Raw genomic sequence first — 19070 nt, 5'->3', positions numbered from 1 at the left:
AGTCTTTCTTCTAGTTCTCCCTGTCTCTCCCTCCCAGAGAGAATCCACTGACTGCAGATTGGGAAACTTAGGCTGAAAGCTAAAGCAACCTCATAACAGCAGCACACACAGAGCTAAGTGGGCTGTCTCCCATGTAATTGTGCCAAAGTTCATTATTTCTGGTAAATGGAGCTGGTTTGACTTCAGAGCATTTCAATATACAATGCCCTGTGGGACACAGTTCCAGCCTATGATGGGACATCAGAGTAGGACAGGGAGAGTCCGCCATGCACTCACTACTGCAGGGGGTGCTTCTGGCTGCTGCAAAGATGTGCTGAATCAGGAGAGACTTCTGGAGAAGGGCCAGGTGGATGTCAGCCTGTTTGAAGAGGAAGGCTGGTGGGGTGGTTAATCACTACGCTACTCATCCCAAACAAACTCATGGCTGGTGGGAGAACACCACCTGCTTCTGCTGGCAAAAGCCAGCGAGTCCTCCCACACACAGGGAGGCATGCTCCACCTCATTAAAAAAAAAAAAAAAAAAAAAAAAATCACTGAAAATGTTGGCCCTGTAATGGTAAACGTGAGAAATGGAAATACCATTTGTATGCAATTATGTCTAAACATTGAACAATGTCTTAAACACAAGGGTCATTTCCTTAAATAAGGGGTTTGCATCAAACAGACTGGGATTTTGAGTGTACTATGTGCTTCAGCGTATTTGTCTCTTGTAATAAATTTCACAGGCCTAATTTTCAAAAGCAAAACGCTTCCTACATCTTCTTTAGACCTAGCTGCTATGAAGTAATATAATAAAGCTGAATTTTAAAAAGTCACAATAGAAAAGAATATTTCAACTTGCATTCCAGAATGCTAGAATAAATTGGCTTATATGGCAAAAGACAAAACATGCAGAAGAAACAGTGTGAGAAACACGATTTTTCTTTCTCTTTTTTTAAACATAAGTCTAAGAACTATCTCTCTTCTTGATTATTTTGGCAGGTGTTCCTTTATGGAACTAGAAAAAAAGAGCTTTTAGTGTCTAGAGGTTAAAATATTATTTTAATAATAATTATTTTAATAATATTTAACTCCACCAACTTTTAACGGCTGTATCCATGTTCAAGAATGGAACTAAAGCTTAAAACAAATTGAAGCTCTTGCATTGTTGCTTTTTTCCAAATTGCTTCATCCTTTGCAGTGCCTGAAATTAAGCTTTTCAGGCAGAACTTTTCAGTACTTCCCTATTAAACATTCAAAAGCTGAATTCCCAAAAGACTCAGATTTCTTCTGCACTAGTTCTGTGCAACCAGCATCCAAGAGCCATCTTCATCACATTTATCATTGCTCACTTAGTTCTATGACTGTATGCATAGATATTTTTTACAGAATGATAACAAGACTACTTATACAGATTAAAGTCACTGATGCAACATGAGCAAAAACTTTCAGTGGTTTCATGAGCAAAAGCTTTCAGTCAAACAACACATACTTCTGAATTCTTTCCAGCTTGCAAAGAACAAATACAACTCAGTGTTAGTAACAACAACACTACAATATTCAAAACTCATTCGTACCATTAGTCAAATCCTAGCTGAAATGAAAATACAATTCTGACTAGGAAAATGCCAATGGCCATTGGTCTGTCAATACATTTTAATTTACAAACTCAATACTTCAGAGTCTGGTACCTCCACTATTAGTCTACATTCTGCATTTGGGAATGAACCACATGATTTTACATGTTAGACTGCCTGTCTAACAAGCTTTGATGGACAACAGCTGTACCTCACTGGAGACGTTTTAGTAACTAAGCTCATGTCAGAAGGCACACTGCACAGAGTTGAGATTTCAAAGGAGCAATATTGCATTATTATTTTCCATCTCTTCCCACACCCAGACTAACACCAAGATTTCACAATGACTGACCTTTATATCTGGGCCTCAGCAAATTATTATTGAATCATAAGTGAAACCGATTTGGTGATTTGCCTTTGTTAAAAATTCAATAATCTGAATGAAAGAGATTTTATTTCTACTAATTAAATAAAAATACCACTCCATGGGTATAGATAATCCCAAATTGGCTGGAAGTTCAATGAACTCTGGAGAGGTTCATTAGCTTAGATGTAGCACCACAGGAATGTAGTTAAATGGCTTCCAAAGCCATTTCAGGCCCAGCAGAAGTACAGCACTGATTTGTTTCAGCACATATCTTCAGCTCTTAAATCTGCCAGACCTGAAACAACTCCATGCTGACCTAGTTTGGATGCCTCTGACGTTGGCTCCCAGGACCTGGACTTGCAGTGGCATGCTAAATAGCATTAGGCCATGCATTATAGCCACTAGTCCTGGGGGGCCTTCTTTATCCAAACACAGAACCGTAACATGGCACAAACTATCAGGATCAGCAACAGCATCCAAGGCCCAGCAGTGCTGCTCCAGCAGGGCCATTGCCGAGCTTGAACTAATCCCCAGGGTGGTTATTCGCAGATGGGTGAACCCATCCCGCTCTTCCCAAGGGTTTAATAGTAACTAACCACAGTACCTCGTGTTGTCCCACTTATCTAAGATGTCAGGCTCCCCATGATCCTGGATAGCAGAGTGTTGGTTACACAACATCCCAATCAACAGAACACAAATCATTTGAAGAAACCAAAAACTAAAGAGAGCACCGAAGAGTTCAGTTTTAATTAGTGTGAAACAGCAACTCATGTTTCCCATCTCAGAGGATATTATAGCAGACTTTGGACATTATATAATGCATTCGAGTAGAAAGACAAGGAAGATATATACGAAAAACGAAAAGTGTCAAATAATTTAATTTCAGTATTTCACAATCACAAAAATCACTTGTATTTTTTTAAAAACTATGGGGCTCTCATAGAAGTTTCGCTTCTTTTTGTTACTTCATCTTGAAGCTGTTCAACATTAACTTCCAATGCTCCACTGATACCTCTTATCACATTGGAGTTGTGGTCTAAGCACTAAAAATACAGTAGTTCTTTTTTTAGGTTTCCCTAAAGCAATGGTGAAGGTTTTTCTATGGAGGTTATGCAACTTCCATCTTCAGAGGAACTCAGAACTCAACTGGTCAGGCCCTGATCAGCCTGGTTGTGCTTTTAGAAAAGGCCAAACCAGACATGACCCCTAAAAGTCCCTTCCAACCAAAATTATTATGCAATTATATTTGTATGCAGTACTAGAATTTCCTGTAATGCCACACTAAGAGGTCAGGACTTGTGTGTTGCCCCCAAGGAAGCTGACTGGGAGTCTCAAGCAATGGGCAATCACCAAGTAATGTCAATGACACAACTAGAATAATTCTGAATTTTGAGGCAGCAGCAAGAGCAAGGCATTATCTTCCCCCCTGTGTTTTTATATGGCTTTATATCAAATTCTATCTCTATTTTACTGATAAAACTAGAGGCTTTAATTATTTCCCACTTGATTTACATTGACAGAAAGGAGACAATGGCTTTGCTATTTTAATTACTATAACTGAGAATCTACAATTAACCTTTATTTGCAAACACCTCATTCCCTCCTTCATCAGGTAACCCACACAGTAAATTGCAGGAGCACAGAGTAACTAACAAGGGTATTTCCATCCCAATATATTATGGAGAAATTCAGAGTCATCTCTCTCTAATGAGAAAACTTCAGTGTGTCACAATGCCTTGAAATTGAAATGGTATCTTTATGGAAAAGATTATAATTGGTAGCAGGTCTCACACAGCCAAATCACGGCTCTAATCCAACCACTAAACTGCCATATGCTCTGTTCTAAGCAATCAGCCAGTTCCCTACCACGACTCTCCAGAAATAACCATGGTTTGCAATTGCCCAGCTGGGCATTTAAAATATTCTACAAAAGCCTGGTGCCACCCATTTGGTGGAAAAGGACATTGTTCTGGCCCTTGCAGATTAATTCAGTTTTTATTTCTGAGACCAAATAGTGAAAAGAAGTAACAAAAGCAGTCACAGAACTATGAAAAAAGGGGAACAACTGCAAAGTACATTACAGATATTTATAGAAAGCACAAATGGAACTGAGAGAAAAGTCACATCTCCAGGTTTGCCCCCTAATTTACTCTTTTTAAGACAGATACCTATAATCCATGTCAAATGGTCACTCCAACTGTTAGGCAACGTTGACTTTCCAGTCTAAAACTGGGATCAGTATTCCTTCTTTGCCCACACAGAAGCCCAAGCGGCATCAGCAGATACACACTCTTTAAACGTCCTCTTCTCTTGTGATTTAAAAAGAATTCCCTCTCAATCCCCACCTTAATTGTTCTCTTTTCATTAAGTGCATATCCCAGCAACTCTAAGGCAAGAATTGACTAAGTAGCTGTGCGTTAACTGATAATCACTCATGTGTTGTACATTAGACCGCAACCAAAAGGCAATAGTCCTAAAACCAGGGACTAGAATCTCCTTATCCCACCAGTAGCCAGAGCACAAGTTCCTCCTGGCCTCCTCCAGAGTGTACCCTGAGCCATGTCCAGCTGCCAAAGGGCTCAGGATTGGCAGCACAGGTCAAGGGACCTTCTCCCTACACCTTGGAGACCTTCCCCTGATGTGGCCAAGTGCTGGGCTTTGGCACCTCCCCAGGAATGCTGGAAGACCAGGACACCAACAAGAGCGGATGCACACAACTCTCCTCATGGGTTCCTCACACAAGACAGAGCCCAGCTTCACTGCCTGGCCTTGCTCACACCCAGCCACACTCAGGCTGCCCGACAGTCACGGGCACCGCTTTGGATTGCACTCCAGGCTCCTCAGGGAAACCTGCATCTTCCATCAGCTGCGTAAAGGGTGGAGGTTACACTGGGCCACCAGAAAAGGACTTCTGCAGATCAAGTGTCTCTACAGACTCTGGATACCCTTTTGTGTTTTCCTTTTTTTTTTAAAGAAGTATCAGATTTTTTATAGATCAACTGAAATACACTTTTTCAATAAAGTATTTTATCAGAATTCAAAAGTAAAAATATCCTAGTGAAAAGAAATCAATAAAAAAAGCTTTCTCCATTCCTCCAAGTACACAGAAAATAAAACAAAATTCTCCGCAAATACAGTAATTCTCACAATACAGCTCAGCAGTATTCTGTCTTCACCTAGTTACTGAAAATGTGACCAAAGAATACAGTAAGAACTCAGGAACATCTGGCTGGATTAATTAAATCCCTCTTTTTCACAAGTAGAATTTATTCTTACATACTTCAAATTTCAAATTCACTAATGTCAAATCCCCTCAGTGACAGTATGAACTCTGTAAGGTATTCCAAAAACATGCTCCTCTGAACTTCTCAGAATAATTCAGCTCATGTACTGTATGCACTTACACATCACTGTATCTGATCTGTCTACAGCATACAGACCCAGCATATTTGCAAATGCAAAATGTGTCCTCTCTCAAACCACTACGGACATAGAAGTATATTAAAAGAGCCTTACATTTGGCCTATTTGCAAAAAACTCAGAACGCTGTGCCAAGGCAAAGCAGAAAACTTGCACCATTCTGCTCTTCAGGTCTAGTTCATAGGATTGTTTCCACGGAACAAAAGAACAAAGCATAAATATTTAATTCTCCTGACATGCAAACACTATTGTTTTCCCATTTGTATAGGCAACACTCCTGTTCACATTTTAATTTGCCATCCAATTAGTAGATTAACACAAGTACAACTTCCCACCTCTGCACTGGAGGAGATGCTGAGAGGAGGCAGGCATTTCTCAGTTTTAGCAAAGGTGGGAATACTCTGAGGCAAGAGAGACTTTTTTTCAATAAGTCAGGTCACAGGATACAGTTATACCGTTCACTGGGGTTAGAACCACAAGCTTTAAACGGGCAAAACAATTCTTAAAACTAATTTTATTCTTATGGTATTATTTAAAAAATAAATAATGTGAATTAGTATTTAATTGTTTCAACCTGAGATTTTAATTTTCCACCTATCAGTACGGGAAATCTCTTGGCAGCTCTGGAGGCTACGTGAAAATTAAATTTTTGTTTAATTATAAATTGGTTTTGCTGTAATAGTGGAAGCTTTAATTGAAATATTTTAATTAAGTGCTTGAAGCAACACAATGCCAGCTTTCTGCTGCAGAATAGCTTATCTCAGAATCTGGAATTTCACATTTACTCAGCTCCTGTGCTGAACACAGGCTGCTGTAGCACTAATTGTTACTGCTGCTTTTACCTGGTTAATGCACGTACCAAGACAAACCGAGGGTGCATTCACCCACACGCTTCGGACCATGTTAAACATGTGGGCAGTAAAAAAGGCTGCTTAGAACTGTTCAAAAATAATTAGAGTGAGTGAAAGAAAGATAAAACTGCAGCATCTTATTCAAAACGTCTCTGATGCCCACACTTCCTGCCTTCTGGCAACCCTCCCAGCAGGAACAAGTGGCAGACAGGGCTATCAGATTGCTGTCTGATGGACAGCCAGACTATGGCAAAACACGAGCTCCAGCAGGGAATGCTGATCTCCCCTTCCCCAGACAGGATATCAAAACTGAAAGCGCTTGAAAGGTTCATAAACAGCAGTATCAACATTATTAAGATTTCAGGAGTGTGGGAAGGGGGAAAGGCCAATTGCTTTTTCACAGATTAGTTTCCACATATGAGTATTTCAAAAACAACACAATCTGTGTCAGGGGCCCCTCCTGATGACACAAACAAATAAATAGGATCTAGAAGTGGAGAGGAAGGTGAGACCATCAGCTGCAGAATTTCACACTTGTAAAACACTATGTATAAACTCGGAAGGTTTCTGGAAAGAGGGGTCAGGCAAGTGCTATTATCCTGACAACACAGGAAAGAATAGCAGAATGGTAAACACTGATCACCTGCACTAAATCTATGCATAAATATCTGCATGGCTGCTCTGAGAACTAGGCTGTAATACATTTTCCCATTACCATTGTACTAGGTGAAAAAAAAACCAAAACAAGTCACCCAGGTCTTCAAGCACTAACAACTATGGAAACTGTTCCTGTAATATAATGAATCAACTAAAAACATTTATACTTCATTGGACATCAACTGATAGTTACTTGCAAGGAAACCACACAAGAACCAGAAGAGGCAAGGAAGTAGTTATAAAAGACTTATGGGAAAGAACTTCCCATGTATTGCAGTAACAGATAGGTTATGCTATAAAAAAAAGAAAAAAAAAAAAAAAAACCACCTGTCTTTCTACTAAACAGTGCCCTCACTGATAAAATAACTTATGATTGAATAACAGATAAATACAACAAGGTATTTGACAGTGGGTTAATTAAATTACAGAAGAACATACTGATTCACATAGCATATCTTGCCTCCAGCAGAAGACACTTAGGAAGAAAAGGAAGAAGGACAAGCACTTAGTACAATTATGTAAAAGAGACAGGCAAAATGTCATTTCAGAAAACAAATACTGGCTGTGTCAAGCAACTAAGTAGAGTAAAACTACAAAATGGAAGGGTGGAGCACTGTAGGGTGTTTCTTGCCCTATTTCTCTCGTATTCCGGTTCTTCACTGGCTAATACAATTCATTCTGACTCTCTGAAGGGGAAAAGCCTGCCAACTAATCTTAGAAGCCAAGGGAAATAGAGTAACAGAGGAAATGAGTAGGCCTGGGCTTCAAAATTCACCTTCTCCAATTTCCCCTTCTTCCATCTAAAATGCATAACTAAACTGTTATGAAACCACATGTTGTAGTGGTAAAAAAACATTTTGTTATTTTAAAATATCTGAGTAAAGAACATGGCCAAAATTGTGACTGAAGGCTGAAGAGACTTGTCCGAACTGGGAGGATATAGATTTCAAAAAAATTGAGAAATTCCCAGCTGGTGGAGATCACTTTAGCCCTTTTAATCCACATTGCTATGCTGATCCATGCCAGCTGAAAATTTGAACCTTTTTTGTGTTGTGCTATTTTTAGTAGCTAAACTTCAGACCTGAGTACAATTGTTCAATCCCATGACAAGTATACTGGAAGTAGAAGAGAGCCAACATGTCACAGTCACTCACTGAATCCTTCACGTGCCCATCCGTTCTTTTTAGTGTTATCAAATCATCTGCAGCTGCTCCCAAGTCTCTCCTGGGAGCTACAGTGAGACACAGTAAACCCCTGGAAAGTTGAAGCCTTTCTCCCTTTAACATTCCCTCATGTTCAGACCACCTATGCCACTTACATTCTCTACAACTCACCTTGATGGCCTGTAACACTCTCACTCCGTGAAGGCAGGACCCCAGATTTTGTGTCACATGTTACCCAATCTCTTCCTCCTCACTTACTCTACCCGTGAAAATGAACTGTGGCATCTCTTCCCATCAAGAAATTTCCTCAGTCTCCACAGTGAGAAAAATTCCCTGGCAGCACCAGGGAATTACATCTACTAAATCATACAAACACAACTTTTGAGAACAGAACTGGGTCTGTCAGATGGCTGATGTCATCCCTCAGACACTCACCAGGGTGACAATGGCACATTCAGCAGTCAGTTGAGCAGCACTGAACAACGTCCGCACAAAGCGGTAAATCTGTTTCTGCTCCGGGTCATGTTTGTCATAGTCTGGTGGCACTTCGGATTTCTAAGGAAGAAACACTTCCAAATAGGTGACTGAAACAAAACGAAGCAGACAGAAAAAAAAGACAGTTCACATGAAAGGGAAGGAGAGGCACATGAACTTACCGAAAGGGGATGAAGGTTTTCATCAAAAATATCTAAGAGCATTCTTCCGTCTGTGTCCCTAAAAAGTATTAAAACCAAAGTACTGTCATTATCTGAACACAACAGCACACAACCCCTCATAGACACAAGTGCACCGTTAAAACTCCAACACTCCTCCTGCTGGGGGGTGCTTAGAAACACGAATTAAATGTGATTTTTCAAACAGAGGGTGGATTTACCCTGCCATAAGGCCCTGGTGTAATATGAAATTCATATTACAGAGCATACTAAAACACCCAGGTTTCAGTGCCTAAGATACAAAACTTTTGCTCTTTACTGTGAGGCTTAAGATGTACTACTACAAACTTGATAAAATCAGCCCAGCTTACACTCCTTTTCTCCTTTTTTTAACTTAATCATGTCCGCCCCTGCAATCTCTCAACTCCTCTTCCTCCTTTATTACCAACATTGTAAATGCTTACTAATATGCAATGCTATTTTTACAGTAATCTTTTAGTTAATGCATACATACTTCACTTTTAATTTATTTGAAAAACCCTATTGTGCTAATGATTTCTGAAAGTCAAAAGAAGCACATACAAAAAAAAAAAAAAAAAAAAAAAAAAACAAAAAAAAAAACCCAGACGAAATAATATTTCTATTCACTGGTTTTATTAGATGTTTCTCTGAAATCCCTGTAGCTCAATATCAGCATGCACACTGATGCAACTCCACCAGCCTAATATCCACAATGCAATATAAGATTTTTGCTGTACGTAACTTTGGCAAGGACACTAACAAACACAAAAGCAAGACGTGTAAATGTACCAGAACTGGCACTTTCTGGACAGATGCAACCATGTGACTTACTTATTACAATCCCATCTTTATTTTTAGCACCCCTGGTACTCTGATCATACAGTTCTTTACAAACAAACCACTGAATATATTCTCTGTCTTTACTCAGCAGCACATGTCTCTCAGAGCACACAAACCACAAGTTTTACAGGGAATCACATCTGCAAAAGGCATCTAACTCAACATCTGAAGGTGCCATTTCTTCTACTGAAATGGAGGCTAACACTGGAAATAAACACATTTTTAATATAAAGAAAGAGCACCTAAATTAAAACAAACAATCAAAAACCAACCAAATAAAAAAACCTGGACTGGGGTGACTGAGGTAATTACTAGAAAATTCCTATCAGCAAGGATTCTAGGCCAGACTCTCTTATCCCTGCCTAAAAATCTTAATGCAGAAGTAGTTTCCCCAATATGACTGGTGTGCTACAGTAAACTATGTCACTTCACAATATAAATGGAAATTATTTCCTATTTTATTTCTTCAGGTTGTATGCTATGAAGTCATACCTGACTGCCCTCAAAAATCTATTAAAAAAAAAACAAAAAACAACCAACTCGAGACGTTTTTGTCTTCACTACAATTCACACTGTACTCTTTCAAAAACGGACCATCTACTGATTATCCAAGTGTTCCTTATGGTTAGTTTGCTGGGGTTTATTTTATTTCTTTAGCAAATTCACCACTGCTTATGCATTCCTTCAAAAACAAGATGGGAGTAGCTTTTTATCACTTGTTGAATAGCTAAGACAACAAAACAGGAAGAAAACTATCAGTATAACCATGATAGGAGACACTAAGAAAGGGAAGAATGTTACAATCAAATGAAATATGAGAAACATGAAGAAATATTATATTTCATGTATAACTTCTCAAAAAAATTAGATTGGTGAGAGTTTGAAATATTAGGAAGTAATTTTGGTTTAGGTCTCCTATGCAGGAGAACAGGACCAATTACTGTCTAAAAAGAATTCTTCTCTGGAAAAGCAGATGCTTGACTCATTTTCTGTCAAAATGAACCTTGAATCAAAGAGTCACAGTGGTTTCATATTCCCCATCCCCCATAATGAACCAAACTCTCCCACATACATCAACAACTTCCTTTTCGCCTATAATAGCAGGAAACAGAACATATGTTTTGCTGTTGCTGTTTCAGCAGCAAGCACAACCGAGTGCTGTTATCACATTGTCCCTCCATTCGCAAATCAGAGACAACCCAAGAGCGAACAGTTGTTTCACGTCCCTCATTTCAGAGTTGCTAATTGGCACACGTGAGCCTGGCTCCAGCGTTACTGCTGGGACCGTCAGCCCCAAGTGCAGGCACAGCATTTCCCCAGCCCAGGCACATTCCAGGGAAAGCAGCAGCAACCGGTTTCCTGAATAAATCACCTCTCCATCCCAAAAGTGAAAAGACAGATAGCGACTTTCCCAAGAAAGTAACAGAATGTATTTGTTTCCAAGATGCTGGCACAGTACTCTTTATTTTATAAAGGTTTGGTCTCTCTGCCTACCAGCTGTAGGTCAAATTTGCATCAGGCTCTGCAAGCCCATGAATGGGCATAATTTACTGCAGACAGGGATCAGCTCCATGGCAATCAGCATCAAGCAAGCCTGGCATACCGTGGCTCTGGATTCTTCTCGCTCACTTGTGAGCCCTTACTGAGGTTTCCTACCCTTTGTAGCCTCTAACGCGCCCGATCCTCTCAAGCCTTTTACTCAGCTGCCATGGTGCTTAGCAGAGCACTTAATTTATTTCCACAAAACTTTGGAGTCTGATTATCTCTTATTTAGTCAAGCATAGCAAAAATTGACTGGTTAACCAAACTAATCCAGGGACCATGGAAAAAAGGGGGAAAAAGGAATCACAGATGGATAAACAAGTAATCCAAGCATGACCACTCATGCCTTATTTCCTGGTAAATGAGATTAAAAGTTCGAGAGAAGATTTCCCTTCAACTTTTGTGTTATATATTGCCATGTTTCAGTCCAAGGCCCACTGATGTCTTGGAAAGTCTTCTAAGAGCTTTCACTGGGAATCAAGCCCTAAGCCTTTCTGCCCTCGTGCACATTTAAAGGTTTCTCTTGAGATGTCAGCCTTGTTTCAAGATGGGTTGCAGTGACCTGAACCATGGTCCTGAATGACGTACCAGCTGAACTTTAAACTCATGAGTAATTCCTCTTGTTCTAGTTGGACTTCTTATAGTCCAGAAGAAAAAACGTCTAAGTGGCTTGATAAATCAAGATCTAAGCCAAGTCCTCTGAAAAGGCCAATTGAAAGACCATGGGCACAAAAGTCACTTAAATTATTTATAAAACCTCTCCTTAGAAATGTCAGAAAATATTATTTTAAGATACTGTGACATATCATGAGGACAGGGAATATTAGATACAAAAGCACAATTCAACATGAAGAAAACTCATGTATGTGCCAAGTTACTTTTTAGAGAACCTTTTTTCTACTCAATTTCAATCAACTTGACTGAGCAGAGATGTAAAACATACAACACCAGGAGAGATAAACCAGGACCTGCTCTGTTTCTAAGGCATCTTGAGTTAGATCTGTTCACAATACCATTCTTACTGTATAACTCATGGGTTTTATTTCAAAATCCTAACTGATCACTGGCAGGTGCAGTTAACTTTACAAAGGTGCAGCTAAAAATATAAAACTGAAAGAAACTATGCAGATTTTTTTCTACATGCAATTGCAACATATGTAACAATGCAGAAGCACCCAATGCACATAAAACCAAACACTGAATCATTCAATGTTGAGCTGTACTTCCATTTTTTATGGTACTTAATCCTCCAATTTTAAATTTCTAGGTAAAATTATATATATAGAAAATGTGTGTGTTTCAAATTGCTAGTACAGGAGTTAAGAAAACTACTACTCAAAAACGTCTTAAAAGAAATTAAGCACAGATTTTTAGGGTTTGAGCAGTTCACTTGTTTCAATTAAAGTTATTTTCAGTACAAGATTCCATTATTCACATACCTGTTTTTGATGTGGTAATATATTGCAAGAGCTACACTGTAAAGAAAAACACAGAGTTAATATCTCAGAACTGCCATATTATATTTTCTATCATACTACATGCAAATTCAAAACCTAGCACAAAGCATGACAAACAGTGTATGGTCAACAGCTTGTTTTCTTTTGTTCGCTCTTAGATATCAGGAAAACTGCTGTAAACAGACAATTTTATAATTGTTTTGCACACTCCAACTACATCCTTTTTACCAGTAATTAAGTACTTTACAATAATTTCATATTTCATGTATCAAGTTGCACACACTTTCCACTTAACACCCTACTCCATTAAACTCAATTTTTAAACTCCTACTGACTTCCACGGTTGAAGACAAAGCATCACAGGCATCGGACATTCTCTTTAGTTTTGCTGCCAGGTTAACACAAAATGTTTTAATCACCATTGGCTTATAATTGTGTATTTAAATCCATTGCTTGTGTCTGGCTTTATGTAGCTGCTCAAATAGCACACTCAAATACCACGCTCCTACAGTTTTATGTCATCAAGTTACTTATTTTAACACAGGAAAGACAACTCCCTGAATAACTTACTGCATTATGCATTTCCCCTACTCTCAACCACACACCAAAGCACCCCTGTTTATATCCTGCACACAGACAAAAAGGGTCCTTATATTCACAGAAAGTAAAGATTTTGATTACACACACAACTAACTGACCTCATTCACATTTGAGATGGAACAAAATTTAAGCATGGATTCTTATGATTATCCTACAGTTTCCAACTCCCAGCTCGTGCTTTACTTACGATACGTTTCTATTGAAGAACAAAGCCAAGCCAGCACTCTTCCTACTTACTGCAGTCGTGTAAAACCAACCTAAGCTAAAGGGGACAGAGGATGGAGGAGGGAATTCTTTGCAGACAGTTTGTTCTGTCAGTGATTCAGTATAAGATGCTTATGTCTTATACTAATCCAAAATTCCTCCCTTTCCTTTTCCGTAAAAGACCTTTTAAGAGTCAATTGGTTGCACTCTGATTTTATTCTGGAATTTTTACATGAAAACTGAGATACTGTATGTTAGGAAAATAATATGTTTGAGCAAAAACTTTAGTAGAATTTTAAATTATTTCAGGTTTATTTGGGTCTTTTTTTGAACAGCCATACAGTAGAAAATATTTTTCTCCATTAAATATATTTTACTAAATTTTTATGAGCTTTTACCTGGCTGCATTAGAAGTTCTTAGATCATAAATGCTTTCTAAATTTGACTTTTTTTCTACAGACACATATTTAAGGAATCAAGAGATAGTGTGTACCATGGACATTCAAAGGCCACAGATGTTACTGAACACACATTTATGAATGAATTCGATTTGACAGAAAGCTATTCACAGAATGAATTATTCCTAAAATTTAATTTTAAATTATGCCCCTAGGAATGCACTTGAAGTTCCAGTTCACTTTATGAAAGCAGATGCAAGCATCTATGTGCACAACTCTGCTTGGTGTCCATATGGTTGCCTTCGTAACAAAATGTCAAATTAAGTTCAGAAAATATTTACTATTTAGAAATCTGTATCAGAATCTGAAAGTCTGTCAGGGCTGTAATAGTGTAACTCATCCAAGTTTCATTCTCTCTTTCATATGCTGGTTTAGCTGGCGCTAAGAGTGCAGAAATGATGATTGCAGAGCTTTCCATCACCCTACCCCAGCCACGCCTCCTGCTGCAGATGCTGCAGTGGATACAGTAATATTTTAAACACACCAGTGCTTGACATGACCCAGAAGAGATAAATGAGCTGAGCAGAATGCCTCCTTCTTAGATTTACCTATGTGCAATAGTCATTTTCCTGCAGACTCCAAAAAGGGGAAAGGAATGAAGTTGTACTACAAAAGCAATAATCCTAAAATCTCCTCACCCTTCAACCCGTTAAATGTGCAGCCCGACAGAAGATGCAGAGATTTTGTGTGCCAGAGTTAAGTTTCTCACCCTCTGTGGTTCCTCTTTTCAAGCCCTCTGAGCCCTTGCAGCTTTCAGCCCTTCCCATGGTGGCAGCCTGGCGCCAGCCCTGCACAATTTCCACCCCATCCCAGAACTGGCTCTTCCAGCTCTTCTGCTCCCCACAACTCTGCCCCCCACCATGCACCCAAGTCTCTCCCAAACACACCACCCTTCTTCCCACCACCACCACCTCATCCTTTTGTGTCGTCCTTCACAAGGCTTCTGACAGCCCTGTGACACCACCCCCTCCCCCCAGAAATGCTTCTTGGCAGTTGCCGCTGAACTCATCTCTTCTTCCAACAAGCTGGGGCAGTTCTGATGCAAAAAGAGACCCAAAAGGCTGCACTTATTCTGCATACATAGGATTTTAGAGCAGAAGAGTATGAGATTCAAGGAGGGGAAAAAACCTCAAACACCTCAGAAATGCAAAACCTTTTTCAAGTGTTAATCAGAACTATTTTTAAGTCACTAGTGACTTCTGTCACTTCCAGCCTGAAAAAAAGCAAGACAATATTCCGGGCAGAAAGAGCCGATGAGTTTAACTACAAAAGCCTTTCTCCTCTCCCATCTTTTTCCTTTAATAGAAAAATTAAGGACTGTCTTAGTGACCAACATTACAAACTCCTTTGGATGTGTTAGTCTGAATAGATTTGCCTTTCATGTAAACACCTCTGCAGCAGAGATACTGTCTTAATAAATTTTTGCATTTGCATGCACCAAGGTAACCAACCTACAGACAGCTCAAGAGAGGCTATCAGCAACCATTAACAAAGAGCATAAAATACCTAAGCACTTGGTCTCTATTTTCCCCTTACTGTACAAAATATAAAGAACAAAACTCTACAAATACCTGTTTAATTTATCTCCGAAAGTAAAAAGGCACCAGTGAAACTTAAAATGCTCATCTAAGACATCACCTAGTAACTCTGGACCATGACTGATTAAACACATTTATTACTACAAAAACTAAAACCTTTGAAGTTCGTTTAGTAATGGTTCAGAAATATGTATACATGAATGCACACATAAAATTTAAGTACTAGCAAAAATAAATTGCAAAACCCACCATTTGATGGTATACTTGAGGTTTGGTTGACTGACCGTGCTGTCATCCAGGAAAATAGTGGAGCAGGAACTGTACTTCCTTCTCAACTGCCCAGGAGGATGCTATGAAAAACATGCAAAAGAACAATAGCAATTATGTAATACCAAAGCATTTTTTTGGAGAGACGTAAGAATTTTAAAAAGACAGATTTCTGTCTCTCACAATGACGCACACAGTAATGTGATCACATTTGGAAGCAGTTCAGAAAGTACAGGAATAATTAACAGTGCAAAAGTCACAAAAATCCCTGCCTGAGACTCTCTAATGCTTTCAAGTCCCAAATCCCTTGCATTCCTCCTTCCCCAAAACCACACAAAAATTTTTCTGCAGGCTTACTCAATTGCATACATACACTTGGAAAGCAAAGATGAATAAGACCTATATTTCTGTCCTCTTTCCAAAAGAGTAAATGGAAAAGCGAAAAAGAAATTGTGTTAGCAGTGAAGATTGGTTCAGCAACAGACATAAAACCATGCTTGCAGAAAAAAAAAAATTAAAACCCTCCTAGTAGAATGAAGTAGGAGAAAAGAGGTCTTTACAGTAGAACTATTAAATTAATAAGGAGAATGCAGAAAAAATAATTTGTCAATAGTAGATTGTTATCAGAAGGGAAGAAATCTGATCAAAGGACAGAAGAAAAGAGTATAAGCAAATAAAAGGAACCATCTATTAATAGAAAAAGTTCTCAATATATTTCAATCTTTTTTCTGCACTACCACAGAAAAACACTGGAAAATTCAGCCAAAAAACTGGCATTTGAGAACACTATTTATTTCTAAACATTTTTTGCTGCGGGAGCGTCTCCATCAGCTGTTTAGAGTAGCCAGCACTCCACCAGGCTAAAGAGAACAGTTTCAATCACATCAGCTAATAGCTATCACAGTCCTCAATCCTCATTGATTCTATCTTTGCTTATTCCATCTACACTAGCAAATAACTAGCAAGAACCCATGTCAGGAAAGTGAAGATCAGTCAAATTACACATTTAACTCACAACAGAATAAGTTTAAAATTCGGTTGGCATATCAACATGGAAATTTTAATTCATCTTACAACTAATGTAGTTACCAGTGCTTCAGCCAAGAACCAATGTCAACACCATCAGCGGAATTCACAGGTATTTACCAGCTCAGAGCAACTGAGTATCCGGGATACGGTCCTGTGACTCCTACCTCAGTACATCTTCCCCTGCCCAGTTTCCAAACCAGATATTATTACCAGTGCCAGCACCCACCAGCTCACCAATGCTCCACTTTCCATTGGCAGCTGACTCCTTAACAGCACTCCTTACACAGACAGACAGACTCCTGGTATAACCTACACACATCTAAGCCATCTTTCTGTATTTCACAGCTATGAGTGAAAAAAACACACAAAGTCTCCTGTTAATTGAAAAAAACAAAAAACCAAAAAACCCATTTTCTGAAGCTGCTCCAATTGTAGAAACATTATGTTCAAATTATCTGAAAGCTTACCAACAAATTCTATCAAGGTCCTTCACTTGACCAATAAAATTGTTGGCTGAACTGCTTTTCTTGGAAATGAAAAGGTTTACTGAGAAAATGAAAAATACCCCTTTTCAAAAATCCTTCAGAACTTTGGAGAGGTAATTTGTAATGCTTTGGAAGCTGACAATCCATCTACCTTCCAAGCTACTGTATGTTCGGCAAGAAAGAGAAAAACTAGAAGCACTGTGAATATTAATGCCATAAAAATTATTATCTAGCAATGATGCATACAGAGAGAATTACTAGGGGACTGGTGATTCATAGCTCTTATTCTACCACAGTTTAGTTTAAATATCTGCATTAGTCTGTTGAGTACCTTTCACAGGCATGAAAAAGGCAAAGCAACTTAAAAACAACAAAAATGGGACTCTAGCAGCTGGGGGGAAAAAGGCAGATGTACACACTCCAGAATTGTTACCAAAAAAACCAACAACACGTGGAAAGTTTTCTTTCTGCATAAAAAGTGTCAACATGCTTTAAAGGTTTAGATAAAATTTAGGATAAATACACTGGATTCACTCAAGGGAAGCACAATTTAAAAACAGAAAATAACTTTGTAGCAACATCACTATCAGACTTGAACGTTCTCAAACAGCACTCTAACATTTGACACACATCAATAATTGGAGCAATGCACCTTATTTCAGAAACTACCGCATCACAGAACTCTTCTTGGCTTTTCAGCCCACATCACACTTTGTTAGGCTTGGAACTTTTCACACCTCAGGAAAATCTGTGGTGTCTCATGCCTCACTCTCTGTTCACAACGACTTGGCAGCAAGAAGCCCCTCTCCCAGTCAGAAGAGTGGTGCCAAGTATAAATCCAGACCCTTGAGTAAATATACACACACCTGTGCCATGTGAATAACTGACCTGTTGGGAGATCAACATTCCCAGCTTCTACTCTGATGCACAACTGCAGCCATATGAGGCAGCAGGTAACAGCTTGTCTGCTTTTCCAACTGCTGGAAAATGCCTTGAGTTTCATATTTTATCTTGACTAAGCTGGGAGACTTCTGAAGTCCCACAGTTCAGCCAAACAGACTTTTCTGAGCCCCCATAAAATGCTGCACAGGAAACTTCTCCATCCTTGCAAAGGACAAAAGAGGTTACTGAGCATCAACTCAGTATTCAGCACTGTCCTACAGACAAAATCCCTTCTGTGTCCATTTCAATGGGATAAGTCCGTGACCAAAACTGTACAGGAGCTTAACGCCTTTGTATTTCAAATCCATCACAGCTGACCACAAAAATGCTCCATTTAGACAAGTCAAAGAGGCTCTAATTAAGAAAAAAAACCAGAAGAGCTGAGAATGACTGTTGAGATTTTGGAGAAATTAGCCGAACCCCCTAATGAGATCCTTCTAAGGTTCTATCCCACCATAAGGATGGCTCGGGGAAAAGGACAGACTGGTACCTCCTTTTTTAAATCTTCATATGCAAAAATGAGCATAGGACACGTGTGAAGCCTTGACAACCTCTGCTATTACAAATGTTTACTAATTCAAAGCAACTCAGTGATATGAAGTGGGATTGATTTTACATGTATTGTGAGTAGCCCCAGTACTATTTCTGTACCCAAGCTGAGATTCCATAGATGTCACAACTCTCAACTTCAGCAAGACTTCCAACTTCATCTCACATAAAATTCCCAAAGGGCAAACCAAGGAAAACACGGCAGGTAGAAGCTACTACAGGGATCACTTTCAAATTGGAAGGCTGAAGTAAGGGACATTCCACAGAAGTCTGGTCTACTCCACACAAAATACTGAGCAACAACTTTGATCACAGCATCAAAGTATTTTTTATTGAATTTGCAGCTGAAATTAACTTGCAGAGGACATTTTTCTTTAAAAAATGCAATATATTGAGAATTTGCAGAGTTACCATGTATGCAAGACAGTAGAGCACCCATCCACTCTGCTCAGCTGGAATTTTATGTCCAGT

The 19070-nt window shown here is 39.0% G+C and overlaps 1 protein-coding gene across 3 annotated transcripts in view; it reads right to left on the bottom strand.

Annotated features, from left to right (window-relative positions):
* The window catches only part of CCNY (cyclin Y), a 119923-nt gene that overhangs the window by 15106 nt on the left and 85747 nt on the right, over positions 1–19070 (bottom strand). For all 3 annotated transcript variants that reach the window (XM_040074061.2, XM_040074081.2, XM_058422296.1), the window contains 4 exons: positions 15577–15677; positions 12510–12545; positions 8671–8728; positions 8450–8569 (listed from right to left, as the gene is read on the bottom strand). In XM_040074061.2, coding sequence (XP_039929995.1) covers positions 8450–8569; positions 8671–8728; positions 12510–12545; positions 15577–15677 — 315 coding nt within the window. The remainder of the gene's footprint in view (positions 1–8449; positions 8570–8670; positions 8729–12509; positions 12546–15576; positions 15678–19070) is intronic.

The sequence above is a fragment of the Hirundo rustica genome, chromosome 1, assembly GCF_015227805.2.
Source record: "Hirundo rustica isolate bHirRus1 chromosome 1, bHirRus1.pri.v3, whole genome shotgun sequence".
Classification (NCBI taxonomy): domain Eukaryota; kingdom Metazoa; phylum Chordata; class Aves; order Passeriformes; family Hirundinidae; genus Hirundo; species Hirundo rustica.
This window is presented reverse-complemented; position numbering and strand designations above follow the sequence as displayed.